The sequence below is a fragment of the Plenodomus lingam genome (assembly GCF_022343315.1).
Source record: "Plenodomus lingam strain CAN1 chromosome Unknown contig_27, whole genome shotgun sequence".
Taxonomy (NCBI): Eukaryota; Fungi; Ascomycota; class Dothideomycetes; order Pleosporales; family Leptosphaeriaceae; genus Plenodomus; species Plenodomus lingam.
In genome coordinates this window covers 174,834-202,366 of record NW_027093942.1, presented here as the reverse complement: position 1 = coordinate 202,366, position 27,533 = coordinate 174,834, and the positions used below count along the sequence as shown (strand labels likewise).

The window sequence follows — 27,533 nt, the reverse complement described above, 5'->3', positions numbered from 1 at the left end:
CTCGCCACTTTGTTTTTCTCACCAATTCACTGTCACCCACCCACCCACCCACTCACGTCATACATCAAACACAACGACTTGAGCATTCATCATGGCCAAAGGCGAGTGTCCCGTAAAGACCGCCAATGTCGCCGGCGCCGGTACTAGGAATGTCGACTGGTGGCCAAACGAGCTGAGGACCAACATCCTCCGCCAGCACGATCCCCGCCAAAACCCTCTCGGTCCCGACTTCGACTATGCGGAGGAGTTCAAGAAGCTCGACTACGAGGCCCTGAAGAAGGATCTCAATGCCTTGATGACCGACTCCCAGGACTGGTGGCCTGCCGACTTTGGCCACTACGGTGGTTTCTTGTAAGCAGCATCATCACGCTTCCCATCTCTTGCCTTGCTTGTGCAAATATAAACTAACCGCCCACACACAGCATCCGATTGGCATGGCACGGCGCCGGTACCTATCGTGTCACGGATGGCCGTGGTGGAGGCGGCGAAGGACAACAGCGCTTTGCCCCTCTCAACTCATGGCCCGACAATGTCTCGCTTGACAAGGCTCGTCGCCTCTTGTGGCCCATCAAGCAAAAGTATGGCAACAAGATCTCCTATGCCGACCTCATGCTCCTGGCTGGCAACGTCGCCCTCGAGTCCATGGGTTGCCCCACATTCGGTTTCGCCGCTGGCCGTACCGACACCTTCCAGTCTGACGAGTCGGTCTACTGGGGAGGCGAGACAGAGTGGCTAGGAAACGATATCCGCTATTCCAAAGGAGCCAAGGGTGTCAAGGGCGAAGGCATCGTCGATGGAGACCAGCACAAGGTCAACGACAAAATCTCACACGAAGCAGAGGATCTCGAGAAGCCATTGGCTGCCTCGCACATGGGTCTCATTTACGTGAATCCCGAGGGTGAGTTGTGGGACCCCAACGTCACACACAGAAACTTGTGGTCTAACAAGTAGTACAGGTCCCGACGGTGTTCCTGACCCAGTCGCTGCTGCCCACGACATCCGCACAACCTTTGGCCGCATGGCCATGAACGACGAGGAGACAGCTGCCCTCATCATTGGTGGCCACTCGTTTGGAAAGACCCACGGCGCGGCCCCATCGGAGAACATTGGCCCAGACCCCAACTCAGAGGACGTTGCAGCACAAGGTCTTGGATGGATCAACAAGCACGGCAGTGGCAAGGGACCAGACACCATCACCAGTGGTCTTGAAGTCACTTGGACTGGCACCCCCACCAAGTGGAGCAACAAGTACCTCGAGTACCTGTACAAGTTTGAGTGGGAGCTGGAGAAGTCTCCTGCCGGTGCCAACCAGTGGGTCGCCAAGACGGATGAGTTGATCATCCCCGATGCCTTTGACCCGAACAAGAAGCACAAGCCAAGAATGTTGACCACCGATCTGTCCATGCGCATGGATCCAGCGTACGAGAAGATTACTCGTCGTTGGTTGGATCATCCAGAGGAGCTCCACGATGCCTTTGTCCGTGCCTGGTTCAAGCTTCTCCACCGTGACATGGGCCCTCGATCCAGGTGGCTTGGCCCTGAAGTCCCCAAGGAGATCCTCCTCTGGGAAGACCCTATTCCAGAGCCTCAGGGTGAGATGATTGGCGAGTCTGACATTGCCACCCTGAAGAAACAGATTTTGGATGCTGGCATCGAGCCATCCAAGCTCATCCGCACAGCCTGGGCTTCGGCAGCCTCTTTCCGTGGCAGCGACAAGCGTGGTGGTGCCAATGGTGCTCGTATCCGCCTCGCGCCCCAGAAGGACTGGGAGGTCAACAACCCCAAGGAGCTTGCCGAGGTCCTCAAGGCGCTCGAGGGCGTCCAGTCCAAGTTCAACAGCGGCAGCAAGAAGGTCTCGCTTGCCGATCTCATCGTCTTGGCTGGTGTGGCAGCACTCGAAAAGGCTTCTGGAACCTCGGTGCCCTTCACACCTGGCCGCACCGATGCCAGCCAGGAGCAGACTGATGTCCAGTCGTTTGCCCACCTCGAGCCTGTCACCGATGGTTTCCGCAACTACGGCAAGGGTAACGACCGTGTCCTCACCGAGCAGCTGGATGTTGACAAGGCCCATCTCTTGCGCCTCACAGCTCCTGAGCTCGTTGTTCTTACCGGTGGTCTTCGCTCGCTGAACGCCAACTGGGATGGCTCGTCTCACGGCGTCTTCACCAAGCGCCCCGGCCAGCTCTCCAACGACTTCTTCATCAACCTACTCGATCAAAACACAGAGTGGAAGGCGGTTGACAACAGCCAGCCACACGAGCTGTACGAGGGCAAGGACCGCAAGTCGGGCCAGAAGAAGTGGACGGCCACCCGGCACGATCTGGTCTTTGGATCGCACCCCGAGCTCCGTGCCATTGCTGAGACGTATGCGACGGCGGACAACACAGACAAGTTTGTCAAGGACTTTATCGCTGCGTGGGACAAGATTATGAACAACGACCGATTCGACCTCAAGAACAAGTCGGTGAGTGGCACATCGAGTGTTTCGAGCAGGCCTCGTCTTTGAAGGCCATGACCTCTCCATGTATGAAATATGAGGAACATGTCTGAAGAAAAGAAAAATCGAGGGGATGCGTTTGCATTGCCCTGTCCCTTTCTCTCTTTGCTTTTTGTCTTGGCTCGGAGCACTTCTGTTTGGATGTTGTCCACGAGCTGACGTGATATGATATAGTCTTGAACCAATTTTCTTTCTTTGAGACTTTAAAAGACCAATACCTAGCGTAGGTTACAATGGGCAATTAGGCAGATGTTTAAATAAGAGAATGACGATGCGATGTAACGAGGCTACCAATGCGAGCCCATGCAAGCGGATGCCTTGTTCTTGCGTGTGTTGTGGGATGTGCGTGATGTTTCGTTTTCAGGCAACCAGGCGGGTCGTGTGGTTCATCCTCACAGTATGTGTGCGAAACTCCGCACCGGCGCAACAGATCGCCCGACTCGTCTCCCCCAATTGTCCCGATTGTCCCGATCAGGGCACAGTGCGGGGTGAACAAACTCTCCGGTCCGATAAAACTAGTCCGTTAACTTGGCACAGCTAACTGGAAAGGTCTTGAAACATGCATGGGATGTGGAAGTTGGCAAGCTTTGTCATTGCGGAATGGATTGTTTTTCTATTTTGCAAGACATATAAAAGGGAGAGGAAGCCAGAGATTGATTGATGTGAATACACCGTGATTGAGATTCGGAGAGCGGTTAGCATTGGATTTGGAATTGGATTTCAAGTTGGACGTTTAAAGGGTTTCAATTTGTCAGGAGACATTTGAAAGATTCGGCATACACCACACCAACCCACAACCCACAACCTACAACCCACAACCCTTTTTTTAAGAAAAAAAAAACACCAAACAATCCAAAAACAATGGCCGTCATCGAAATCCCCCCTGAATACGGGTACGTCTCTCCTCCCCCCCCGCCCCCAAAATTCCCCTTTCCAACCCCCAACTAACCCACCACCCCCCTCCCCCCATCCAGCTACGTCCTCGCCACCGCAACCAGCACCTTCCTCCTCGCAACCTGGCACGCCATCCGCGTCGGCCACTTCCGCAAAGCCGCCGGGATCCCCTATCCGTACGAATACGCGTCGTACGAGCAAGTCAGCGCGGCGCCCGCCGCAAGCGCAACCCACCTCCTCGCCTTCAACGCCGCACAGCGCGCGCACCAAAACTTCAATGAGAATCATCCGAGTGCGCTGGGGGCGCTGTTGATTGCTGGGTTGAGGTTTCCGTGGCTGGCGAGTGGGTTGGGGGCTGTTTGGGCGGTCAATCGCCTGGTTTATGCGGTTGGGTATGTGAGGAGTGGGGGGGAGGGGGGGAGGGGGAGGTATTGGGGGGCGGGGTGGTTGTTGGCGCATTATGGGCTTGTTGGGGCGAGTTTGGTGGTTGCGTGGGGGTTGGTGGTTGGGTAGGGGGTGGAGGGAGGGAGGGAGAGGTAGTGTGGGTGTTGTGTTTGGTGGGGTGTGTAGGGTTAGGTGGATTCTGTGATAATCATCCATCGGGGGTATTATATTCCATCCTTGTATCCTTTTTCCCTGCCTCTGCCTCCTGCCAGCCCCTCACATCTTTTCCACCTCTCCACCACCAGCTTGCCGTACCCCATTCTTCTTGTCCTCCTCCTTGTCCCCGTGCTGTATCCTCCCCCTCCTCGCCAACCCCTCCATCATCTCCGCAACCTCCACCGCCTTTTTCTTCGCCTCCTCCCCATCCCGCTCCCCACTCAACGTATCCAACCCCCCAAACAGCCACAACTCCTGCAAATCGCGTATCAGCGTCGACAAATCCTGCGCCGTCTTGATCTGTTGCACACACAAGTTGTTAGCCACTCCAGCCAATGGTCGCCAACAATACATGGTCGCGCTTCTGCCGGGCCCCCCAAAACCAATCCAAATCAAATAAACCACAAACGTCAGAAAAATCTACACATACCACCCCAGCCGCCTGCTCCCTAATCCCCAGTTCCCGCCCCGCACTCGTCGCATAATCGATCCCCGGCTCCAGCGCCTCGACATTGCTGTACGCGCTCGCGTCTGCGAGTTTAGCAAGGCGCAGGATGGTGCTGAGGTAGCCGGAGCCGCCCCAGGGGTCCGGGTTGCGAATATCGATGATGGCGTTGCAGAGGTTTTCGGTCTTGTCTGGCAGGGTTTTGGTTAGGGTGGGTTTGGATGGGATGGGATGGGATGGGGGGTGAGTGTTTGTGGGGGTGGGGTGGGATGCGTACTGAGGAGGCTTTCTTTTGTGCGGTCGGAGGGGTTCATGGTGTGTTTGGGGGAGGGGGGGGTGGCTGGTTTGGGGTTGTGAGGGATGGTGGCTTTGTTTGGAGATGGATGAGGCTTGGGGCTTATCGATAGTACCGGTAGTAGCTGCGGGATACGTCAAAGTTGCCGAGGAAGGCCGCCAACTTACTCGAGAGTCGACATGCAGGGTCCATGCTTAGCTTGCTTTCGATTCCGCTCTGCTCGAGCCGCACCGTGCAATCTTCTGCAGGATGCACTAGTTGCACATGATGACATCAGATGGCATTGCGTTTTCATTGTGAGCGAGAGTCTATTATGAACCCCATGATTTCCATGATGCCCGAGTATACTCTAGATGCCTGTGTGTGAATGACTATTCCAGCGCCGTGATGACAATGTGTATATGCTCTAGGAGATTCGTTCATTCGTATTGCACTCGTCTAAACAGCGCTGACACGACTCCTTCGCGTGAGGCCCAGCCAGCTCAGTCTGCTCTTGCTGCGAGGCTGAGGGGGCAGTGGAGTGACGCTGCCTACAGTGCTATTGCGCTGCTCAGTTGATCGTTCGTATGCTATCGGCGAGCTCATGACTTTGTTTGGTTTGCTGTAGAGGGTTTCGTTCGATGAAGAGGAGTCTAAAGTATCGTTAGTGTGTGGAGCAAAAGGAGGTGGTAGATGTACGGGAGGATGGAGTATAGAATTCGGTTTGTGATACGTCAAAGGACTCTTCCTGGGGATCCGTGATGGAAGTGTTGCTCTTCTTGGGAAGCGACTTACCTTGGGGTAGGGATACTGTCGAAAGGGGACTCTTTCGGGCAATCATGGATGACCTGCTACTTGCTGTACGGTTCGCTTGCGGGCGATGAAAAGAAGGAGATTCGTTTATGAGAACACCGCCGTGCGGCTGCGACATGTGGCTGATGGGGACTGATTGGCCGTGTCGAGTCCTTGAATTTGGCTGTCTTGTTTCTGCGGGCAGTACCTGTTCTACGACGGCATGACTTTTGGTATATTCTCCAACGGAGGGCCGATATTGTTCCGATGAGGTCACATTTGGACGGAGTAACGCATCGTTTGTTTCACGAGGCTGACGAGGATTGAGGTGTGCTAACGTAGGTGGGGAGAGAAATGTCGTCTTCTTCTTCCTGGCTGCTTTGATTCTGGCCTGCAACTCCTGAGCGCTCACGCTACGTGATTTGGGTTCTTCGGATGTAGGGAGACCACCAGTAGAATTTGCAAGGGTGTCTAGTGCGGTGGCTCGTCCCTGGGGTTGAAGCAGCGTTTGTGCCATGTCGTGGGTTTTGTTATTGATATGGGGTGTAGTAGATATAGCGGCAGGAATCCAGGGCAGATGAGACGAGCCGGGCTCCTGGGAGACGAAGATGGTCTTTAATCGAAAGAAGAAGTCAACAGATAGATACAACGCTTACCTAGCGTGACCCCCCGTCGGTGCACCGTCGTTATCAGAGGCCTAAGTGGAGCAGCTGTGTGTTTGAGCTGCAGCCAGGCTGTGAGGACGCTAAGGAAGTCGCAGACGATCGATACAGATGCCCAAAGCAGGCTTAGCGGCCGTGTAGAGATTAGCCAGCCGGGCCGCATCAGGGATGCCTGCGTGGTCCCGCATGCCGAATGTTGAAATTGGATATCAAAGGTCGATGTGTGCGGCGTCGAGGCGTGGGATGTTCTGCCCATTTCAGCTAGCTCTCGCGATAGATGTGCGGAAGATTGTCCCGTCCATAAGCATGACAGTCTAGGTTCAGAAGGCGCAGAGTCCATGCATTAGGGGCATCTATACTTGGTAACAGGCCAGCCAGGCGAGGTTGAAAAAAAAGGGAGACATGTCCGTGCCTCTGGTTCGGAGTGGGGTGTACTATGGTGTAAAAGCCATGTTCCCTGTACCAAAGCCCATCTTTCTTCTCGTCAGCAGTCGCAGAGGAGCGTATTGCTTTCACGACCAGAAAAGATTCAGGTTGATTGTGTGGCTTTCAAGGTTGATGAGTAGATTGATTGTGGTAGGACTTGGCTGCAGCGTCAAGCGAGAGCTGTGCGACACTGGGACAGGTAGTTATTGGATTCAAAGCAGCAGATTGATGCGTGCTCGTGCTAGCGACGATGCAGCCATGGCAGTGTTGGGACCATGGCCACACAGTATCGTCGGCAGTTGGTTGGAGCAGCAGGCGAGCCAGTTGACAGGCGCTGTTTGATGGATGGCATGGCGTCTTTGCTCATGGTAGCTGGTAGTGCTACTAGGTGGAATGAGGGCTGGGACGAGGGGGGATGTGGACAGTGGACGGGTGAGGGTGAGGGTGCTGTAGGCATTTACGGTAGAGCATCTAGAGTATGATACCTTGGTAAGTAGGTAGTAGTAGTAGTAGTAGTAGTAGTAGTAGTAGTAGTAGTAGTAGTAGTAGTAGTAGTAGTAGTAGTAGGAGGCACAGTAGATGGGCGAGGTGGGAAACGAGACGGTCACGTGACGGGGATGCAAGGGCAGGTGCGATGCGAGTGAGGGCTGACATGTGGAAGGGGCGCCAAGACTAGATGGCGTCAGTGATGGACCAGCAGTGTGGAGGAGAGTAGGTAGGATAGTACAGGACAATGTGGATTGCATTATACAGACAGTGTGGATTGTATTATACAGACAGTGTGGATTGTATTATACAGACAATGTGTCTTGTATGTTGTATTATACTCCAGATCATCTCATCTCCGGCGCAGGAGCGTTCTGGCGCGTCATTGCAGGCCCAAGGACCTAGTAGTGCCCAGCCAATACCGTACCAGACAGCCGTGCGAAACAGACAGACTGTACTCTACGTACTCTTTCACACTTACCAACTCCACACTCGACTCTTGTTTCCCATCGACATTGTTACTCTACATAGGCAGTGCTCATCTGCACAGGACCATTTCCCGCCATTCCGCCATCCGTCCACTGTCCATCCACGGTCCAGTCGTGCAGGCAGATGGACGCAATACATACATACACCGCTACCACATCTGATCACACTCTACTCTGCCACTCAAGTCGTGCATAACCTATTGCGGCTCTGGACCTGCGCTGGGCTGCCACACTTGCCCGCGGTCCAGGCTTCTCCCCCAAATCCAGGATTGTGATTGGTCGCTGATGGCTCTCTCTCTCTGTCTCTCTGTCTGTCTCTCTGTCTCTCTCTCTCTCTCTCTCTCTCTCTCTCCACTTCCTCTTAGCGAGTCCCTTTTTCACTATCTTATCGGTGCGCCGATCGAGTTAGTGCCCTTCTTCCCCCCCCCCCCCCACAGCACAGCGCACCTCCAAGCCGCACAGGCACCTTGCGCGCCCAGCCAGCCAGCCAGCCAGCCTGCCTGCCTGCCTGCCTGCCTGCCTGCGCTTCCCGAGCCCACCCAGCCCACACAAAGTCTATCCACGACGCGACAAACGACCTCCGCCGCCCGCCCTACCCATTCACCCACACCCACACCCACACACACAACATCCCCCCCCCCCCCCCCAACCCAAGGCTATCTTTCACTGATCGCCATCGCGCACTCGCCTGTTGCTGTTGTTTGTCCTCGTGCGCTGACGGGCCACCCCTAATTTGGCCCAACCCCCCACCCCACCGCTGCCTGCCACGTCGTCGTCGTCGTTGCCGTCGCCACCGCCGCCGCCGCTGCCAGCCTCGTCATTGTGAAGCGCGCATCGCAACGGCCCGCCCGCATCGCCCATCACCTCCCCCCTCCCCCCCCATCCCCCTCACCCCTCACTCCCGGTGCCCGATCCTCGACCAGCCCAGGCAGACGTCGCGCATCCGTCGCAAACAGCTTGCCTCACTCCGGCCAGGGCCAGTGATCCCTCCGGAGTGCTGTCTCGGCTGTCGCCTCCATGTCCGCATCATCAGGCCCGCCTCCCGTGAACGAACGAAAACGCGTCAAAGTCTACGAGCTCAGGAACAACGACTGGTTTGACCGCGGCACTGGTTTCTGCCGCGGCGAGATCAAATCCGTACGTCGTCCCCCGCCCCGCAGAATTTTTGCGCCCTGTCGTGCTCCGTCAGCGCCTGTCTGCATCTGCGGACCCTGATCCAAGGCTAACGTGTGTGCGTGTGTGACCGCCCGCAGAACGAGGATGCACGCATCATCGTGACCTCGGAAGACGACCAGTCGCGCCAACTGCTCGAGACGCGCATCTCCAAGGACGATGGCTACCAGAAGCAGCAGGGTACGAGCGCATGCTGCCACCTGGGCCGAGCGCAGTCGCTAACACGGCGCAGACACGCTCATTGTGTGGACCGAGCACAATGGCATTGACATGGCCCTCAGTTTCCAAGAGCCAGAGGGCTGTGCGAACATTTGGTGAGCAGAGCCGCGCAACGTCCTAGGCCCGTTTGACCACATGCGCTGACACGCGACAGGGACTTTGTCAACAACATTCAGTCTCAATTGCAGTCGCTCGCACAGGGTACGTCCAATGGGTGCTCGCCACTCTCGGGAAGCTAATGCCGACGCAGAAGATGGTCTCTCAGACGAACTCGACCAAGCCAGCCCCATACTCCTTCCCAATCCCGACCTGGGCAACCTTCACGAAATCGAAAACCACATGCGCGCAGCCAATTCGACACCGGGCGGTCGTGAAGCGCTGGCCAAATTCATTCTCAATCAGCACTACATACCCAAGCTGATTCCCCTCGTGGAAATGGCCGAGGATCTCGAGAGCGTCTCCGACCTGCATCGCCTGTGCAGCATCATGAAGATGCTCATACTGCTCAACGACTCTGCCATTGTGGAATACGTCGTCACGGACCCCATCATTCTAGGCGTTGTGGGCGCTTTGGAATGTGAGTGCCAGGCTTCTGTGCTGCGGCCCATGGCCATTCTTGCTGATTCCCATGACAGACGACCCCGACTTTCCGCTACACAAAGCCAATCATCGACAGTACCTCGCGGATGAATCCAAGTTCAAAGAAGTAGTCCGGATCGAGGATGCAAACATCAAGCAAAAGATCCACTACACGTATCGGCTTCAATATCTCAAAGACGTCGTCCTCGCCCGCATTCTCGATGACCCTACGTTTTCGGTTCTCAACTCGCTCATATTCTTCCACCAAGTCGACATTGTGCAGCACCTCCAGGCAAACGACCATTTCTTGAAGGAGCTCTTTGCCATCTTTGGGCCGAAAGAACGCAGCTTAGCACGCAAGAAGGACGCGGTGCTGTTCATCCAACAGTGCTGTGCGATAGCCAAGAGCTTGCAGGCTGGTGGTCGAACCCAGCTATACCAAAACTTCATTAGCCATGGGCTTTTGGAAGTCATACAGTTTGCGCTCAAGCACCACGATGCTTCAGTCCGCGTAGCAGGAACCGACATTCTGGTCTCTCTTATAGACCATGATGCGCTCATGGTGCGCAGCTACATCTTCAAGGCGATTCAAGAAAAGTCCAAACCCCTGACCGACACGCTGATTGAATTGCTCTTGATTGAAGTAGACCTCGGAGTCAAGGCCCAGATGGCTGATGCGATCAAGATTTTGTTGGACCCCAATGCCAACTCGGCCTCGATTGAAGCGCTCGGACGTAGCAACAGTGAATTCATGGCCAAGATGAGGACGCAGCTACCCTCCATTCCTCAAACAGATTCTTTTATCCAAAACTTCTACGACGAATCCGCCAGAAAGCTTTTCCAGCCGCTCAAGGATCTTGAAGGGCGGGACTCTAGTAAGCTCAACGTCCAGTGCTCTGCCCACGGCCAGGCTAACCAGTCACAGTGGACAATCTCTCCATGCAAGAAGTCTCCCTCTACGCGCACTTGGTCGAAGTCTTGTGTTTCTTCATACGGCAGCACTCTTTTCGAAGTAAATACTTTATTCTCTCAGAAGGCCTAGCGGTGCGTGTTGCGCAGCTCATGGCCTGCCCTGAGAAACATCTCAAGCTGAGTGAGTATTGGTGCATTCTCCAAATCAGGTTCCCTTGCTGACCGGCCACAGCCGCACTCAAATACTTCCGCACTGTTATTGGCTTCCATGACGAGACGCACAATCGCCAGATTGTGCAACATCGACTGTTTGAGCCGATTTTGAAGGTCTTGTTCGAGACCATGCCTCGAGACAATCTGCTCAACTCGGCCTGCCTGGAATTATTCGAATTCATCAAGCGGGAGAACATCAAGATGATTGTCCAACATCTCGTGGAGACGTATCGCGAGAAACTGCAGGCCATCACCTATGTCGACACCTTTCAAAATCTCATACTGCGATACGACCAGATGCACGAGCCTGTCACGACGCAGGAACTCGACCACTCCTTTACCAGTGTTGACAGCGACACGCCTGTACGACATGCCGCAGCTATGAATGGCGGCAAGTGGGGACAGGCGCTCAAGGACGTGGATGCAGATGAAGAGGCATACTTTAACACATCCGACGACGAGGATGAGCCTATTGGTGGGGCTCCAAAGTCGATACTGAACGGCGCCTCGCCTGTGCGACCACTGGTCAACTATCCAGATGACGATGCGGATGATGACGATATGGACATACTCACGGCGGAGATGCCCGAGTCCGCGCACAAGATGTCCATGTCCACACAGACCAAGGACGACAACACATCACCAAAATCTGCCTCGGCAAGCTCGCCTCCTGAGCGCATATCCGAGAAGCGACGGCGAGAAGAGGACGAAGAGGACGAGCTACTCGCCAGCATTTCCACCTCTGCAGGACCTAAACGTCGTGCCTCGACAGCCAGCAACACCAGTGCAGGCAGCCTACGGAGCCTGCGGAGGAAATCACCAAACGTCAACTCGGGCAAGGACGGGGGAGGCGGGCCCAAGAAGATTTTGCCCATACCGCTGAAGAGCGTTGGCGACAATGGTGAAGGCGAATAGTACCGGTCACCACCACAGTCGCCAGGTAAGAAGTCGTCTTTGGCTTGAAGACGAGGATGGAAGAAAAGGAAGAGGCAAGGCAGTCGATTCGCGGAAAGGGCCGTGGATGGTAGAAGGAAAAGTCGCACGTCAGCTTTGTATTTTTCTGCTGCGCGTACAAAAAGATACCCAACTGGAAAGCCTGGGGGCGCACACACACAAACTCGCACACATACACACACTCGCACACACACACTCGCACACACACTCGCACACACACTCGCACACACACTCGCACACACACTCGCACACACACTCGCACACACACTCGCACACACACTCGCACACACACTCGCACACACACTCGCACACACACTCGCACACACACTCGCACACACACTCGCATACACACACTCACACCTCTACATCACACTTGCACAAAACAAGATAAACGTTGTATGAAGAAAACAATCCAGGACCGATGACGGGGCTTACCTTGGATTCATGGGACTATAACTCTCCTACTGCAGCGGCATTGGGAACGGTGTACTTTTTTCCGGCGTTTTTTTCCCTTGCAGTCATCAGCAGATTTGCCTCTTTGGGTTTGTTCCATCTGCTGGGTTTTGGGCTTGGGCGTGGGCGTCGTCGTGTCTGGGAAAGGGAAAGGGAAAGGAAAGGGAGGGAATGGATTGTGGGGATAGCGGCGCAGGTTGGTGTGTAGCAGGGTGGGAGGCTTTCTGCTTCGTTTTCCTTTTCTTCTTTCTTCTTTCTTCTTCCCCTCCCCCTCTCTCACTTCCTTGCTCCTCTCTTTTTCCATCTTTCGCCCAGGCTATTCTCGACAAGACGGGCCTGCTGCTGCGGGCGTGCACGACATGGCCTGTTTCGACGTCGTTTGTACTCGTACTAGCGTTGACGCGTGGAAGAAGGTGTCCGTGGGATTTCCTGATGCATGGCCAGCGTGGCAAGCAATGGTAGAGCTTCGTTTTGATGTGTGAGATTGGGGTGTTTTTGATGTGTGTGCTGTGTACGGGTGATGAATGCGATGCTGAACCCTGGAGATTTTGTTGTTGTATGGTACCCTGGTGTAGTCTTTTACACTCTTGCCCCATACACAAATATTCCTGCGCCGGGGTAGATGACTATGATGTATAATAGTCTCCAAGTAGTCATCACACACTACACTACACCACAGCTCGCTACAGCCTCAGCCTCGCGTAGCCCTACCATTCCATTCCATTCCATACCTGTACCCGTACCCGTACCCGTACCCGTACCCGTACCCACACCCACACCCACACCCGCAGCACCCATCCAAACCGAGCCAAAGCCTGCGACGCGAGTTCAAAGGAAGATAAGCGTGCGGTGCGATGCGGTGCGATGCGTCCCATGCATGCCAGTTGATCTACCCCAAGCAAACCCCAAACCCGGGTTTCCACCGCAACCGGCCGATCGATCTGCTGCAGGGTACGGTAACAAGGCGTATCACGTTTCTTCGCGTTCGCGTCTCTAGCGCGATTTTCTTTGTTGGCGCGGGGGAGGCTTGCGGTGTGGTTTGGAGAGTAGTTTGGGTTTGGGTTTGGGTTTGGGTTTAAAGGGTTGGTTTCGTTCGGATTGGGTGTGAGGTTATGGGATGATGGTGTATGCCAGCCCACGAGGTTTGAGATGTTGAATGAGACAAGTGGGATTTGAATCCTGTAGAGTTTTGTCAAGCTGGCCCGTTTTGCTTCTCCTTGCACGCGCGCCCCGGCTACGGTTACCTATCCGATGCACGGGACGGGACGGTACAAAGAACGGCCAAGGACTAGGTACGTCCAACTGCCGTAGCCCACACACAGCTTACGAGGACAAAAACACGCCGCCGCTTTGCACGCAGACGAGAAATCTCGGAGCCGTGGCACAGGACGCCGGGGTCATGTGTCGCAGCACCGTGGAAGTGTCGAGTACGCACGCTGAGCGGGAGACGACTGCGAACCTTCAGACTGGACCGGTTGAAGCGGAAGATGGACATGCAACTGCGCCTGCGCCTGCGCCTGCACCTTTGATTTCCGAAACAACAACAACAACAACAACAGAAGCAATGCCCCCCCAACCAGGCCTCATCCTCATCCTCGCCGCCACACCCTCTCTCGGCATCGGCATGAACGGCGGTCTACCATGGCCAATGCTGCGCAAAGAAATGGCGTATTTTACGCGTGTCACGCGGCGGGTTGGTGGCAGCAGCAGCAGCAGTAATGCAGGCAGTACCACACAACCCCCCATCAACGCCGTCATAATGGGTCGCAAGACGTGGGACAGTATACCGACGACATTCCGCCCGTTAAAGGACAGGCTCAATCTCGTTGTGACGAGGGACGTGCCCGGTTTTACCCGCCGTCTCGCTGCGTCGTCTGCCTCACCTCGCTCTCGAGGCCAAAACGAAGGCCCCATCTCCCATCCAAGCCTCCACTCCGCCCTCGCCCACCTTTACACCCCCTCGGCCCCTTGCTCGCCCCCCACCCCCCTCATCCACAAAACCTTCCTCATCGGCGGCGCGTCTCTATACACTGCCGCCCTCGCCCTGCCCTGTACCACACACATCCTGCTGACCAAGATCCACGCCGAGTTTGCGTGCGACACGTATCTGAGCGAGGATGTGGAGAAGAGTGCGTTGTGGCGGAGGGCGGGGAGGCGGGAGTTTGAGGATTTTGTGGGCGAGGAGGTGGGTGAGGGCGAGGGCGAGGTGGTGGAGGAAGGGGGGGTCCGGTTTGAGTTTTGTTTGTTTGTTAGGCGGTGAGGGTTGCCGTTGAGGATAGGGGGTGGGTTGGCGAAGGGGATATGATATGGTGGTGATGAAGATCGGAAATAGCAGGCATGATTTCAACATCTTAGCTTCATACTTCTTCATACACAAACACGCAAAAGCACAACCAACCGCCAAATCAACACCACTCCTCTCACCACCACAATCAAATCTCTGAAAAACCAAAAAAAAAAGAACCTGCCAGTAAGAATAATCTGACGGTACCTAGGTATACTGAGGTAAACAAGTCACCAAAAGAAAAGGATAAAGAGTCCCAAACACCCATCTTTGCCCCAAAACACGCCGAAGCGCTGTCTCTGCCCCAAGTGACCCCCATCCCAAACCCAGACTCGACTCTAGACGCAAAAAAAGTCATTATGCCGTAGCCACATGCCATCGCATCGAATCGTATCTCGTCATGTCATATCCCATGCCATCTTGCTCATGCGTGCACATTTGCACGGATTCCACCAGCCTACAACTGGCATGTCGAGCCTTCATCGTTCGGCGCTCCAATGTAACAACACAACATGGCATGGCTATGCACTCATGCCTTGAACAGAATCCAGCATGCTGTCACCACCGCACCACAGGCTAAAATCGCAGAGACACTGGGAAGCTATGGCATTAGCAGGTTTCCGTTATGCTGGTCATATGACGTCGTCAAGGCCATATTGTCCGGGTTGGTGAAGCTGATTATGGAATAGGAAAAGAGGGAAAATCCAAAAAAAATAGGAAAAAAACAAGAAAGGGTGAGAAAGGAGTACATAGGGGGTATGCAACATGTGCAAGCCACACCTACCACCCTCCATCTTCTCCAATTTCTCTCTTCCTGGGTTTCGTATCCCCGTGGCCCCATATGCTGTAGCTTGCAAATGTAAAACAAAAAAGAGGATGTCAAGAACTCGTGCATGGCAAACTCTCACCTCGCTTTTCTGCGATCACCCGCACATTTCTTGATCAATCGACCAATAGAACCTAGAATGGTGAGAATGACGTTTTGAAGAAAGGAAGCAGGGTACTGTTGTTGCGGTTGGGGTAGCGCAACAGACATGCCTGCGGTGGTGGGTGTTACCGTACCAGTATCTTGTGTTTCTGCATCTGTGTGCATGTGGTCTTGGGCGTGTGATGGGTTGGTCTCCGGGGCTTTGCGACGTTCGCGGAGTGTGGAGTCGAGAGGCGCAGTGGCAGAGTCTACGGCAGCGCTGGTGGGCTCACCATCTTGGAAAGTCGATGGCGTATCGGTGTCCGAGACATTATTAGAAGCAAGGCTAGATGGTGCACTGGCATCTTGCAGCTTGTCCGTGGTGCTAACAGTGTCCTTTGCGCCATCAGTCTTGTCCACACCCTCTGCCTCACTGGACATGGTCGTTTGTGGACTTGACGAGACTTCCGGCTCAAACGCGTCGGGGAGTTGAAGTTGTTTGCTCTCGTTTGCTGCGGGCGTTTTGAGATCGTCACGCGCTGTATCAGCTGCCTTGTCAAATGCACGAGTAAAGGCACCACCGATCATAATTGGTGATGCGAGGCTCTCGACATCCTCGTCTTCTTCCTCTTCGTCACTACAGTCCGCTTCCGGAACGGACGCGAGTGAGGTGTAGGACTTGACGGGCGCGAGGTCAGCTGATGAGCAGGCCTGCGAGAGAACTGAGAATTGTGGCGAGTGGCTGTGGTCATCTGTAGGTTCATCTTCTGGGAGATGGAGACCAATGGACTTGACCCGCTCGAAGATTTGGTCGCGGTTCGTTGGGAATGGCTCCAATGATGGATCGTCCAGATTATCATCGTCTTCGTCAGTCCGCGGCAACTTGTGAGGAAGAGTACTACTGTTTGTCCGTGTCCTGAAGAAATTTGGAATCCGATTTCCTCCAAACAATTGGTGTGAAGCGTCAGTCTCGTACCCAAAAGTTGGCTGATGGCTTGAAGAAAAGTGCTCGTCGTCCTCTGAATCAGTCTTACTGACAACCGCTGAGTCGCGTTCATGGGGTAGGAGAGGTACGTCATCTTCGTCGCCGTAGGGCCCGTAATGCTGAGGCTCCATGTCGTCCATATCGTCCTCTTCGTATTCACCGTTAGTGACAATCTCGCTCCTCTTATAATCCGAGAAGCCCGTCTCATGAGACAACAGTGGGGCCTTGTCGAGCTCGTCTTCACCGCCCGAGGAACAGTCATCATCATCCAGTGCAATCTCATGGGGGAACAGCGGGGGCTTATCCAGCTCGCTGATCTCTTCTTGGTCGTTTCCATCTTCGTGTGAGAACAATGGGGCCGCCTGGAGCTCATCCATTTGGCTTGTAGAACCAGTCTCATGGTTCAGTAGGGGACCATTACCAAGCTCACCATCATCTTGTGATTCATTTGGCTCCGAGGGCGTATTTATAACATTTCCTGAGCTAGTCTGATCTGTCGAGGATTGGATAGATTCTTCATCAACAGTGTCGATGGAGGAAGCTGTAGAACGTTCGTCGGGTTTAAAGGATTCGTGGCGAAACAATGGGGTAGCCTCTTCATCGCCGGGTGAAGATGATACCGAGCTCTCAGCTGCTATGACAAGGCAATCTGGCGAAGCATCGGCAGCTCGTTGTTGGTGAGCCAGCTTTTGACCAGATGTCGCACGCTCCCCAAAGTCGTCCCCATGCGCCGGCTCATCATCAGTCTTCTCGACAACCAACAGCGGAATTTTTGCAGACTTTGACGACGGAGGATCGACAGGAGAGTCTACCTTGGCCTCGTCCGGGTCAGGCTCGGCGTCTGCCGCGTCCTTGCCAGGATCGGACGGCAAAGAGACGGGCTCAAGATGACCATCAGGCAGATGCTCCTCGTCTTGAAAATCTGTTGAGGGAGCTGGCTGTCCTTGGACACGAATCACATTATTCAGATTGCCATGTTCGTCGGGGGCTGCAGAGTATTAGTAGTAGTTTCAAGGGAAGATGCAATTCGAGAGTTTACCTGACTCGGTCGATTCGTCCAGAACCCAATGGTCATCTCCGATGCGAATCTTGTATTGGTAGGTGCCCTCTGCAACGTCGGTAAACTCCTTCTTGAACACAAACTCATCTGAATCCTCCTGTGTCTTGTCTGCGTCCATTTCGAGGACCGTCCAGCCACTCAGCGATGTGGTGACATGGACGGGTGGCCGCACACCCGGCTGCGAGAAGACGATGACGGCGTTACCGGTACTGCCACCGGTCATGATTGCATGGGTCGGTAGATTCGGGGTCGACGGCAAGACTGGCAGCGGTGGGAGGCGGCTACCTGTGCTTACAGGCTCTGTTGCGTATCTTATCAGGGGTGGGAACGAGTTGGTGGGGTATGGGTCTACTAGCAGAAGAATATCGTCAGTGGTTGAAGATGGTCGCCGCGAACTAGGCCACAGAGCCCGAAGTCGCTGGAGGGTTGTGCGTTTGGTCATGGAATGCGAGGAGGAGACAGGGTAGAATGGGATGGAGGGAGTGGTGAAGGTAAATGAGAGAGCCCGAGAAGCTTACATGGAAAGCAATCGAGCGAGTTGCTATCAGAAGTGGCAAGTTCATAGGATGAATCGTGTGCCTGCCACGCAGAGGGTTTGCGCAAGAAAAAGCAAACAAGGGAAGAAGGGAAGAAGGGAAGGAGGAGAGAAGGAAAAAGCGTTGGGATCGTAAATGCCCAGCTACTCTACGGTAAGGCAAGAGCGCCTCAGCCGTTCAAGCGCCGATTCCCTGTTCAGGATGTTCCTTCCCCAAGGATTTGGAGGGTGGGTGACGACTGTTCCTTTGCCAAAAGATGGGAAGGCGCGGGTGAAAGCATGCCAAAGTCAGCCAATCTAGTCGTTGTGCAGTTGCCAATCAACACCGTACTGACCGGTGCCGGTAGGTGGGAGAGAGATGGCTGCAGTCCAACATGGAAGAGGAACGACCGTCACAGCAAGCTCACGATGGAGAAGGGCATGGGCAGGTCCATCACCCGTCCACGCTTGCGCTGCAGGCTACTCTAACTACCGGTACTACTTACTCTACAACATCAACACAGGTGACGTGAGCCCAACGTGCATGGCGAACAAAAGACAACGGAAGCTAGGTTCACTGCTTTGATCCGGTAGGGCGGCATCATCAGCCACCAGTAGTAGAGTAGTAGAGTACTATGCTCTAAACCTGTTTGGGCTGGTCCGCGGGGAGACACCATCCGAGCCAGTGGTGGACTTTGGACTTGGTCGTGGGCGTTGTTTGGCATGTGACTGTCACGTCTGTTACCGTTCTTGTCATACCGGACGATTAGAGTACCGCTGTCTTGTCACACCGGACTATTACCGGTAACCCCAGCGCCCATCTGCAAGCTTCTTTTCCCATCAGCTTTGCACGCCATTCGAGGCACTTGTCGCGGTCACAAACCAGATTCCCATCCGTGTCATGACTCGTGTTGGCTGCCTCACTTCAGAGCCCGAGTCAGGCTACCTGTTGACTTGCATGACGAGGGGATTGCATACTCCTACCTTTGGCGCACCTGTAAACTTGGCACTCCCGGTACTAGCCCACAGTCACCTTGACAAACAGACGTGCAGAATCCAGAATCAGAATCACAAAAGGCTATCAATTGCTGAATGCATCACAGCCAGACATGCAAATATTCGCGTTGGTGTGAGGAAACATGGCTACAACATAACATGGCCCCAGCGGTCCAAGTACCAGCTACAGGTTGGCCAAGTACTGCTTTCTTTGAGAGTATGCTATCCATTTCAAGGCTGCACATGGACAAGTATAAATACGGTTACCGCACTGGTCTGTCCTCCATTGTACTGTACTCACACATGCTGCATACTCATCTCCCCTACCCTCTGACTCACATCACAATCGTCCAAACCCACCAAACACCGAATGAAATGGATCAACTAGGTACACCGCGTCAGTCCCATTTCTCAAATCACAATGCCCCCGACACAAGCAAGACTCACCATAGCGCCCCGTCATCCCACAATCCGAACTCTCCGCCTTCTCCATGGCCTTGGGTAACCACTCTCTAATCTTGGCCTCCCGGTTGTGATGGGATGGATGTGTCGAGAGAATCTGTGGTGGCCCATGCTGGCCCAGCTTTTCCATGCGCGCCCAGAACTGCATGGCGGCTTCTGGCCGGAAACATCCTTGAGCCATCATCATCAGTCCAATGTAATCCGCTTCGCCCTCGTGCTTGCGAGAGGCGGGCATGGACAGAAAGAGGTCGATGACTATTTTACCAGTGTAAAACGATATGTCGAAGAGGGAGAGGAAGAGGACAGCGAGTAATACGAGAGGGGCTTGCGAAATCCGTTCGCTATACTGCAAGTCAGCGAGGGAAAACAAGAGGCACATGGCGAGAAAACACAGACGCGGTATGATGTGCGACAACATGGGCAATCTCATGCCCCAGCACTGCCGCAATCCCATCCTCGTCCCTGCACATGGGAAGAATGCCCGTGAAGACAAAGACCTTGCCGCCCGGTGCAACAAACGCATTCTGCTCAGGACTATCAATCACAGCGACCTCCCAATCCAGATTCTTCAAGCCTTCGCCCTCTGCATAAGGCAGCAACCTTGCCAACACCCGCTTGACTAGTCGCACTCTGGGATCGCTATCCGGAAGAATTCGGCCTCGATATTGCTGCCTCACCTGCTCTACTGTGGACTTGCCCAGCATCTCCTCCATCATGGGCGATATCATGTTGAATCGGCGCCTTCCAGACACAGGCACCTCCTCGAGGTTGTAGACGTAGACTCCAGCCGTCCCTGCTGTTATGAGGCCAACATCGCGGTAGAAAGTGGGTCGCCCGGCCCAGCGCATCAAGAAGCCCGCGATGCCGCCAGTCGAGGCGAAGCGCTTGTATTGCGGGCCGCGTCCAAAGGGGAGTTGTTGGTAGGAGCGCGTTTGTACATGGCGGTGGAAGGAGGTAAGCGTTCGATTGATTCGTACAGGCGGGCGAAATGCGTGCCAACCCGGTCGTATTCGAGACATGCTCGTTGTGGTGTGATTTCGGTGGGCGATGGATTGTTTGATCAGCATGCGAGCTCCGCGGGAGTGCCAAGACCGGGGTACCGGTAGATGTGACATCACACCCCCCGGCCTGGAATCCTTCGATGCACCATCGTCACATGATCTGTACCCTCCGCTCCACATGCATGCGCTCAAGTCGCGATAAAGATTCCATAAGATAGGCGAGAGCAATACAATGTGAGTAGGATCTATGTCTTCTTATATGATTTTACTAGCAGTGTGAGTTCATTCCTAATTAAATGCTTGTGCACGTACGGTACCGCGGAAAATCTTCATTACTTCAGAACGTATCTAAGGATATGTACATAACAACGAACCCAATCTTTCACATACGACCATAGGACACTGAAAACTAGGCTTCCCGTCCGCTCAGCCATATGTAAGCAGTGTACCGGCGGATTAGTAGTTAGGTGGGTGACCACTAGCGAATCCCCGCTGTTGTATGTTTTTGTTTTTTTGCTACATGATCACCTGCCCAAGATCGTGTGACAGTAGAGAATTTTGTAGTTTTCAATGCTAACTAGACAAGGTAGCAGGCACTAGCATCACTTTAAAACTGTATGTGAAAAAAAAGTATTATGTCTCTTATATTTTAGCTAATCTTTTTTAAAATAGAGAAATGTATAATAGTATAGTTGTAAGATTATAACTATTGCAAAGGCCTGTGTAAGAATATACGCTATTTAATATACATCGCAGAGTCTAAGAAACTTAACTTATTTTATTTTAGGTATTTTCTTGTTATATAGTTTAAACCCCTTTAAACGCTAAAGGCCACATGCTATAACTCTTGACCTGAAGATATGTCCTTATTGCAAATGATTAGTTGTCCTGAGGGTGTTGTCGTTAGCAATAATGACAAAGTGCTTATTAAAACTTTATAAAGCCAAGATTTCTTTTCTAAAGTCTTTGTTGTAATCAACTCTTGAGCAGCAGCAAACAAGTGCTAGTAATGTGATTTTTCCTGTTGTTTTCCGGGTACATCTCACTGGCGCATTTTACTTCACGCGTCGATCATAAAAGCAAGCGAGCAAAAGTAAAACCCAAACCTCAAATACATATTCATCCTATGAAAGTCACTTTATAGAATATCCAAGCTCCCAAGAACAAACGTAACCATCGCCTGATCCTGATTTCCTTCTGAGACATGCCACAGTCGGCCGAGCTTAAACTCTTCCTTTTCAAGAGAACTCCATACAACGATCTGTAGCATGCTAGATTGTTGGTCCAAGATTGTCGGAAGTGTTTTCAGTATTCCTTTTACTATAAATTCTGTGAGCAATGCGGAAAGTAATAGGGGCACTCGTGGAAAACTCACCGGGCACTAAAGGCAGCCCATCATCCTTGATTAGTCATGCGTCCAACTACAAAAAGCCAATAGAACGTAGCTGGGAGGATTTAACTTACGCCGCACTGTAGCAGTGTTAGACTAGGTTAACGATGTATCTCATAGAAAGCAGGTAGCAACAACACTGGTTCTTTGGGATTGTGTACTTACAGACTGTAATAAGAAAAGAGAATATATTAGCAATGATTAAACGGCTCAATTGGATGGATACACTTACTGGTTCCTATGATCAGAGTTTAATTAAGATTAGAAACATTTTCAACAGCATCTAAATGGTATTATCATGTTCGTGGATATGGTTTCAACTTACTCGCTACAGGCCAGTTACAGATATGATTAGCAACACACTTATACAGAACCAAAGGGGGGAAAGTTCTCTGTCGGGCAATACTTACGCTCTACATTTAGAGCACAAAAGTCAGCGATATATTCAATGGTAAATCGAGAACGTGGAACCATTTGGCGAGGTCAACTTACACAGATACATCGGTTTATGAAAGCGGGAGTACAGTTTGGGATGAAACTGCAATCGGCGTCACACAGGGCTCGAGCCTGCCCGCATATTTCAAATTGACCCTGTGTTTTGATGGGAGGGTTGGATGGTGCAGCGGCAGCAATGCCGACAAGGATGGCAAGAACGATGGAGAACTGCATGGTGATGATTGGGTTGACTTTGGGGTATTGATTGGGGAAGATGAAGCTGAATGGAATGATGTATTGGAAGTGAGATGATTGAAGTGTGGTGAGGAAAAGATGCAAAGAGGCAGACTGTACCGATACTTATATGATTTGGGATCGTAATGGGTGCACTGTCAACTGTACCAAGATAGAGTAACATGTCAAGGATGGCGAGGCTCTCAGCTTCGTCAAGGAAAGTAAGCTCCTTGATGGATGTGGGTCTACTCAGCTGGAGGTTGGGATGGTATCTTTGAAATGGGAAAGTTAGGCTTGGGGGAGGGGGGGTTCAGCTACACTCATCTTTGATACAGGGAAGACATGAAAATGGTACTAATCTAAAGGGAAGGAGTCAAGGATGAAGAGTAACTAGGAGCAATGTATCCGAAAGTAAAGAGATATCTTCGGAACAGGGACAATAACAATAAGCTAGTCATCAGGGAAGGATGAGTTGCAACAGGTCAAACCTATACTTTTTGATCTAGACCATAGGTTATCACATCCCCTAAACGGACTGTTAGCTATTTCGAAGGCCAGAATTCCAACTAATGCGTTGGATACCATTGGCCGCTTCCTAGCAATTTTGAGCATATCCAGGGCTTGACTTCATGCCTTCATAGACTGCAAAATTGAGGTTCCTGGGTTGTGATAGCGCACATAGGGTTCACACCTAATGGGTCAGTTTGCATACAGATTGGAGGGACCTGGTGAGTGGACAAATCCATTCACAAAAGAAAGCATAGAGCAACAGGCTGCCGTTGACACCCCTTGAACTTGACAAAATTTTCGGGGAGAGGGCCTTGTAACCCAAGAACCAACTCACGGCTAAGTTTCTAGTGAACTTGGGCAGCAACGTTTTGATCCGGTTGCCCTGTATGTATCCTTAGTTTCGACAAAACGCTGGCGGCCTATTCCGTTGTCGAAAGCTCTCTCCAAGTTGATCACTCCTGGTGTTAGGAATCCCGACAATAGAATCTTAAGTTGCGTAGCAACAGGAGTGAATTACGCACTATCGGATTAGACTGTCGAAACTTTAGAGCTAACAATTAAGAAAGCAAATGTCGGAAGGCGGGCAGTGAAGAAGATGCATTTCGAAGATAGGACTAGTGCAATATGAAGATGCAAAGAGCACGATGTTTGGGACACAACCTTGTACCTGGATAGCGATATGCTAGTCATACCTCGAAAATTTCCGCAAAAGAATACAAAACTTGGGCGATAATTGCGCAACACGGCTCCCGGTTCCGCGTCTGTCCTTCTCCCAGATATTGGTTCGTAAGCGGATTGCGACACAATCTTTAGTGTTATATTGCCACTTGCCCAACAAATCTTTCCGTGAGCCCAATGGCTTTGAAACAAAGTTACATCTTTAAAGCCCTCGAGGCAGGTTTGGCTCTATGTACCTAATCCCGACATACCTATCGACCTACACAAACCTTTGTGCACTCCCAAGTATCACCAGGATTGGCCTGTTGGTACTAGTCTATCAAACGTGAGACATAAGGGAGCTGTACAATGGGCAGACTACCATACGAGAAGTCGAACTTAAAAGTAGAAAATGAGACTCGGAATTGTTCCCCTATGATTTGGCAACATAGCAGACATTGATGCAAGTTACCAAGTGAACTAATGTTTGCACCAAAAGCTGACAAATTTATGCTAGTCATACAATCTGACAGGTCCATTCATGCGAACACTTGACCTTGAACATGGATTCTCTTAAAGCTCTGTGACTTCTTGCATTACATGCACCTTCATCATGTGATATAATTTCAGATTTTGACCCGGCATGTCCACGCCATGTAGTACCTCCACTACGGTAAAAAATTGTTTACTGTAGAATGGTACGCTAGGGGTTTACTATATAGGTGTAAACTAACCTTGTGTATACCCGTAAATAGGTTTAAAGTGGTGGTTTACTTTTATTAAAGTAGTAGTTTACTTTTATAGTAGGGGTTTAAATTAAGTATAAAAAGTAGTTTTATTTCTATTATACGCTATAATACCTAACTAAGACTAAAAGGGGTAGAAAAGATTAGCTTCACGCTATACGCACATATGACATAATAATAAGTGATAATATTTTTACTAATAGGAGGTGGTAATAATAGGAGGTGGTGATAATAGAGGTGGTGATAATAGAGGTGGTGATAATAGAGGTAGTGGTGATAGAGGTGGTGGTAGAGGTAGTAGAGGTAGTGGAGGTGGTGGAGGTGGTGGTAGTGATAGAGGTGGTGGTAGTGATAGAGGTGGTGGTAGTGATAGAGGTAGTGGTAGAGGTGGTAGAGGTGGTGATAATAGAGGTGGTAGAGGTAGTGGAGGTGGTGGAGGTGGTGATAATAGAGGTGGTGGAGGTGGTGGTGGTAATGGAGGTGGTGGAGGTGGTGGAGGTGGTGGTGGTGATAGAGGTGGTGGAGGTGGTGATAGAGGTGGTGATAGAGGTGGTGATAGAGGTGGTGGTAGAGGTGGTGGTAGAGGTGGTGGTAGAGGTAGTAGAGGTGGTGGTAGAGGTGGTAGAGGTGGTGAAGAAGATTAAAGAAAGGAGGGGTAAAATACTTAGATAGTTAGTAAGAAACTAGTTATTACAGTACTACGTAATACTAGTAGATTAATAGAAGTAGAAATAAAAGTAGTTTACTTTTGTGGAATACATAGTATAATAAACCCTATTTAGGTTTACTTCTTCTACCTAAACCACTTCTTAGTCTACTTTAGATAAATATGGCTACTGTAAACCGGTTTTGTACCGTAGTGCTCATGTTGGCGAGTGATTGCGCGTTAACCATTTCTATCGTAAGGTAACCGCAGTCGGACAATTTCACACAAATATGGATCAAGAACTTTGTAAATTGGTTGTCACTGTACGTCTCTTTCTTAGTAAAATCAATGGAATTACTTCTTTAGTGATTCGCTGGATACGATGATATGAGCCACACCTGTGTGTGCTTAGCGTATGCCAAATTACATTCGAGGATCCACATCTTCTGACTTGAACAGGGCCGATGGCAGTTAGTGTCACTACTTTCACTAGCGCAGGGAAATATCTCAATTTGAAGCTGACAGATCTGATTACCCTGAAATTCTGTGATTAGAACAGGAAAGCTGTTGATATTAAACAACTCAATCATAGAAGGAGGTACTGCTTGCTATCAAAGGTACGCATGGCAGGGCTTGATCTTTCCAAGAATTCACATTAGATCGATGGACTTGGTGATCACAAGGGAAAGTTCTTTCTTGCCTACCAAACCTTAATTGCGCTTATGCTGAGGTGATGAGGCCTTGTACCCTTTGACATCCGGGTTATGGCGGGAACATCCTACATGCCCTAAAGAGAGCTCTGGCTACTTTCAGAACTTCATGAACTGGTGTTCGGCTGATTGAAGGTTTCGATTCTCGCAGAAGGTTTGAGGGGCTTGAGCTCCTCATTCTGGAACAGTTGCCATTCGCTACTTTGCGCCAATTGCGTTAACTAGTCGCGAGGAGCACGGAGGAGCCTTTTAATTGCACAATGAACGACGGGTGTATTATGTCATGGTGCTAAGTTGGCTATTAGTATCGGAACAGCCGGAGGCGACGCCACAGCCGCCTTGTGTTCAACAACCAAATCTATCTGTCTTTCCCATGTGGTTACCAGTGTGGGACTTATTGCTTGCTCAATATTTTAATCACGTGGTCTTGCAAATTCGAGAAACTCCATTACATCAATTTGACCATATCATAGCTAGACTGTAGACATCTGGTATGGCAGGTTCCGCTTAGCTCTCGATGCCCTTGAATTCGCCTTCGGATCCCAGAACAGACACTTATGCGTCGATACCAGATCCGAAAAGCTTATGAAAGTAGCCTTGGTTAGAAGTTATAGCTAGAGACTCACAGGATGGGACGTCGTCCGGAGAATTCCTTTTTGGCAGGAATTTTACCCCGCTCGGAGAGATTCGTTCAAGCTTAATCGATTTTTTTTTCTCCAAAGAGTTCTGAAAATGACCACATCATAGTGGTATCTCTGCTTCGGAAAACTTCCCCGGAATTTGCTGTCTTTGACGGAAAATACCATCAATGCCATGGTCGACTATGTCGATCCCCTCTGTAGCATTAATACCAGATGTAGCATGTGTGTAGATATATCCGGGTCACCCGGATACGTGCGCAGAGACGTTTTTCCTCGCGCTTTTACTTTGAAGTGTACATGCGTGTAGAGCGGATTTTTTCAGATTTTGCACTGTGGTAGACACTAGGCGGTTTCTAACATACAATTCTTCGGTCATTCACGTCCAGCTTATCCCCGCTCAGAATTTTCCTACACCAAATCGTGAGCTCATCTGCGCGAGCAGCCAGCAAGGGCGTACTGTGCCTAGGAGTCTCGAAAATATGTCCTGTGCATAAAGCAGCACTATGAGGCGGAAACTTCTTGCCGAATATGGTCCTAGGTTATGTCTTGTAGTCTATTACAGGCCTACCAGTAGGCACATAGAAACGCTCAACCATCTTCATCAGAGCAAAGCATAATGGAAATGTATAGCACCTACTTATTCTTGTACCTTCGGAGAACTCCTTGCAGGAAGATTTTGTTGTCTATTGATGCACTTTCTGGGAGATGTAATGTTTCAACTTGGTGAAGGCTGAAGCCAGGTTTGACTAAGACTATCATACTCATGGGATGGAAAGGTGAATGGAAGGATACACAGCAGTTGGGAGAAGATAAAGTTTCATTATTTCTCATGATTGTCGTGATAGATGGGTAGACGAATCTAGGCTAGCAAGGGACAGGTATAATTACCTACTTGGTTGACAAAGATATCATGTATTCACCTTTAGAGCTACGACCTAACACCACAGTTCTACACCATCACCATGTGCAACGGCACATTGCCAGTAGCATTCCATTAGAATTATTACCGAGCAAATCGAATAACCTAGAGGCTCTACTCGAGATGAGTTTGGGTATCATGTTTTCAAGTGTCGGCTAGAATTATTCGGCCCGGGTGCCACTTTCAGAGGTACTATATAAAACTTATGTTGAGATTGAGGCGGGTTTTTAACCCGCCTCACACTGTGTGAATTTTATAGCTTTTTACCATAGCATATTGATGGTAGATTTCTAGAGTAGTAACATGCTTGTCCAAGAGGCGTGCATAATAGGCTTTCTCATCAAGTGACTTAGTTGTAGCTACAACATT

At 51.4% G+C, this 27,533-nt stretch overlaps 13 protein-coding genes across 13 annotated transcripts; 6 read left to right on the top strand and 7 right to left on the bottom strand.

Annotated features, from left to right (window-relative positions):
• Nucleotides 1-91: 91 nt before the first annotated feature.
• On the top strand, nucleotides 92-2,506 carry IAQ61_007111 (uncharacterized protein; the record flags this gene model as incomplete). Its single annotated transcript, XM_003840911.2, has 3 exons — nucleotides 92-351; nucleotides 423-898; nucleotides 957-2,506. The coding sequence occupies 3 exons, from the start codon at nucleotides 92-94 to the stop codon at nucleotides 2,504-2,506; spliced, it is 2,286 nt and encodes a 761-aa protein (XP_003840959.2).
• Nucleotides 2,507-3,358: 852 nt separating this feature from the next.
• Nucleotides 3,359-3,791, top strand: IAQ61_007110 (uncharacterized protein; the record flags this gene model as incomplete). Its single annotated transcript, XM_066097443.1, has 3 exons — nucleotides 3,359-3,390; nucleotides 3,472-3,683; nucleotides 3,736-3,791. 3 exons carry the CDS (start codon nucleotides 3,359-3,361, stop codon nucleotides 3,789-3,791), a joined length of 300 nt encoding a protein of 99 aa, XP_065952485.1.
• Nucleotides 3,792-4,051: 260 nt separating this feature from the next.
• On the bottom strand, nucleotides 4,052-4,750 carry IAQ61_007109 (uncharacterized protein; the record flags this gene model as incomplete). Its single annotated transcript, XM_003840912.1, has 3 exons — nucleotides 4,052-4,291; nucleotides 4,422-4,627; nucleotides 4,714-4,750. The coding sequence occupies 3 exons, from the start codon at nucleotides 4,748-4,750 to the stop codon at nucleotides 4,052-4,054; spliced, it is 483 nt and encodes a 160-aa protein (XP_003840960.1).
• Nucleotides 4,751-5,169: 419 nt separating this feature from the next.
• On the bottom strand, nucleotides 5,170-6,019 carry IAQ61_007108 (uncharacterized protein; the record flags this gene model as incomplete). Its single annotated transcript, XM_003840913.2, has 2 exons — nucleotides 5,170-5,363; nucleotides 5,506-6,019. 2 exons carry the CDS (start codon nucleotides 6,017-6,019, stop codon nucleotides 5,170-5,172), a joined length of 708 nt encoding a protein of 235 aa, XP_003840961.2.
• Nucleotides 6,020-6,032: 13 nt separating this feature from the next.
• IAQ61_007107 (uncharacterized protein) lies at nucleotides 6,033-6,420 on the bottom strand (the record flags this gene model as incomplete). The annotated part of the gene is made up of 2 exons (XM_066097442.1): nucleotides 6,033-6,097; nucleotides 6,159-6,420. The coding sequence occupies 2 exons, from the start codon at nucleotides 6,418-6,420 to the stop codon at nucleotides 6,033-6,035; spliced, it is 327 nt and encodes a 108-aa protein (XP_065952484.1).
• Nucleotides 6,421-6,614: 194 nt separating this feature from the next.
• IAQ61_007106 (uncharacterized protein) lies at nucleotides 6,615-6,932 on the top strand (the record flags this gene model as incomplete). The annotated part of the gene is made up of 1 exon (XM_066097441.1): nucleotides 6,615-6,932. The coding sequence occupies one exon, from the start codon at nucleotides 6,615-6,617 to the stop codon at nucleotides 6,930-6,932; it is 318 nt and encodes a 105-aa protein (XP_065952483.1).
• A 1,295-nt stretch (nucleotides 6,933-8,227) lies between these two features.
• Nucleotides 8,228-8,425, bottom strand: IAQ61_007105 (uncharacterized protein; the record flags this gene model as incomplete). The annotated part of the gene is made up of 1 exon (XM_066097440.1): nucleotides 8,228-8,425. The coding sequence occupies one exon, from the start codon at nucleotides 8,423-8,425 to the stop codon at nucleotides 8,228-8,230; it is 198 nt and encodes a 65-aa protein (XP_065952482.1).
• Nucleotides 8,426-8,447: 22 nt separating this feature from the next.
• Nucleotides 8,448-11,575, top strand: IAQ61_007104 (uncharacterized protein; the record flags this gene model as incomplete). Its single annotated transcript, XM_003840914.2, has 8 exons — nucleotides 8,448-8,701; nucleotides 8,818-8,917; nucleotides 8,970-9,051; nucleotides 9,111-9,157; nucleotides 9,207-9,533; nucleotides 9,592-10,410; nucleotides 10,461-10,628; nucleotides 10,680-11,575. Exons 1-8 carry the CDS (start codon nucleotides 8,582-8,584, stop codon nucleotides 11,573-11,575), a joined length of 2,559 nt encoding a protein of 852 aa, XP_003840962.1. The 5' UTR covers nucleotides 8,448-8,581.
• A 460-nt stretch (nucleotides 11,576-12,035) lies between these two features.
• Nucleotides 12,036-14,719, top strand: IAQ61_007103 (uncharacterized protein; the record flags this gene model as incomplete). Its single annotated transcript, XM_066097439.1, is given in 7 exon segments — nucleotides 12,036-12,267; nucleotides 12,383-12,545; nucleotides 12,710-13,018; nucleotides 13,032-13,113; nucleotides 13,253-13,359; nucleotides 13,379-14,323; nucleotides 14,563-14,719. 7 exon segments carry the CDS (start codon nucleotides 12,036-12,038, stop codon nucleotides 14,717-14,719), a joined length of 1,995 nt encoding a protein of 664 aa, XP_065952481.1.
• Nucleotides 14,720-14,880: 161 nt separating this feature from the next.
• On the bottom strand, nucleotides 14,881-18,260 carry IAQ61_007102 (uncharacterized protein; the record flags this gene model as incomplete). Its single annotated transcript, XM_066097438.1, has 5 exons — nucleotides 14,881-14,944; nucleotides 15,260-17,231; nucleotides 17,283-17,651; nucleotides 17,822-17,882; nucleotides 18,246-18,260. 5 exons carry the CDS (start codon nucleotides 18,258-18,260, stop codon nucleotides 14,881-14,883), a joined length of 2,481 nt encoding a protein of 826 aa, XP_065952480.1.
• Nucleotides 18,261-18,906: 646 nt separating this feature from the next.
• IAQ61_007101 (uncharacterized protein) lies at nucleotides 18,907-20,332 on the bottom strand. Its single transcript, XM_066097437.1, has 3 exons — nucleotides 19,672-20,332; nucleotides 19,261-19,616; nucleotides 18,907-19,197 (listed from the first exon to the last, which is right to left on the bottom strand). The coding sequence occupies exons 1-3, from the start codon at nucleotides 20,292-20,294 to the stop codon at nucleotides 19,154-19,156; spliced, it is 1,023 nt and encodes a 340-aa protein (XP_065952479.1). The 5' UTR covers nucleotides 20,295-20,332; the 3' UTR covers nucleotides 18,907-19,153.
• Nucleotides 20,333-21,953: 1,621 nt separating this feature from the next.
• Nucleotides 21,954-22,413, top strand: IAQ61_007100 (uncharacterized protein; the record flags this gene model as incomplete). Its single annotated transcript, XM_066097436.1, has 2 exons — nucleotides 21,954-21,956; nucleotides 22,090-22,413. 2 exons carry the CDS (start codon nucleotides 21,954-21,956, stop codon nucleotides 22,411-22,413), a joined length of 327 nt encoding a protein of 108 aa, XP_065952478.1.
• Nucleotides 22,414-26,345: 3,932 nt separating this feature from the next.
• Nucleotides 26,346-27,109, bottom strand: IAQ61_007099 (uncharacterized protein; the record flags this gene model as incomplete). The annotated part of the gene is made up of 3 exons (XM_003840921.2): nucleotides 26,346-26,438; nucleotides 26,608-26,779; nucleotides 26,883-27,109. Coding segments are annotated over 3 exons (492 nt in total), but the record flags the coding sequence as incomplete, so codon positions are not given.
• Nucleotides 27,110-27,533: the final 424 nt, after the last annotated feature.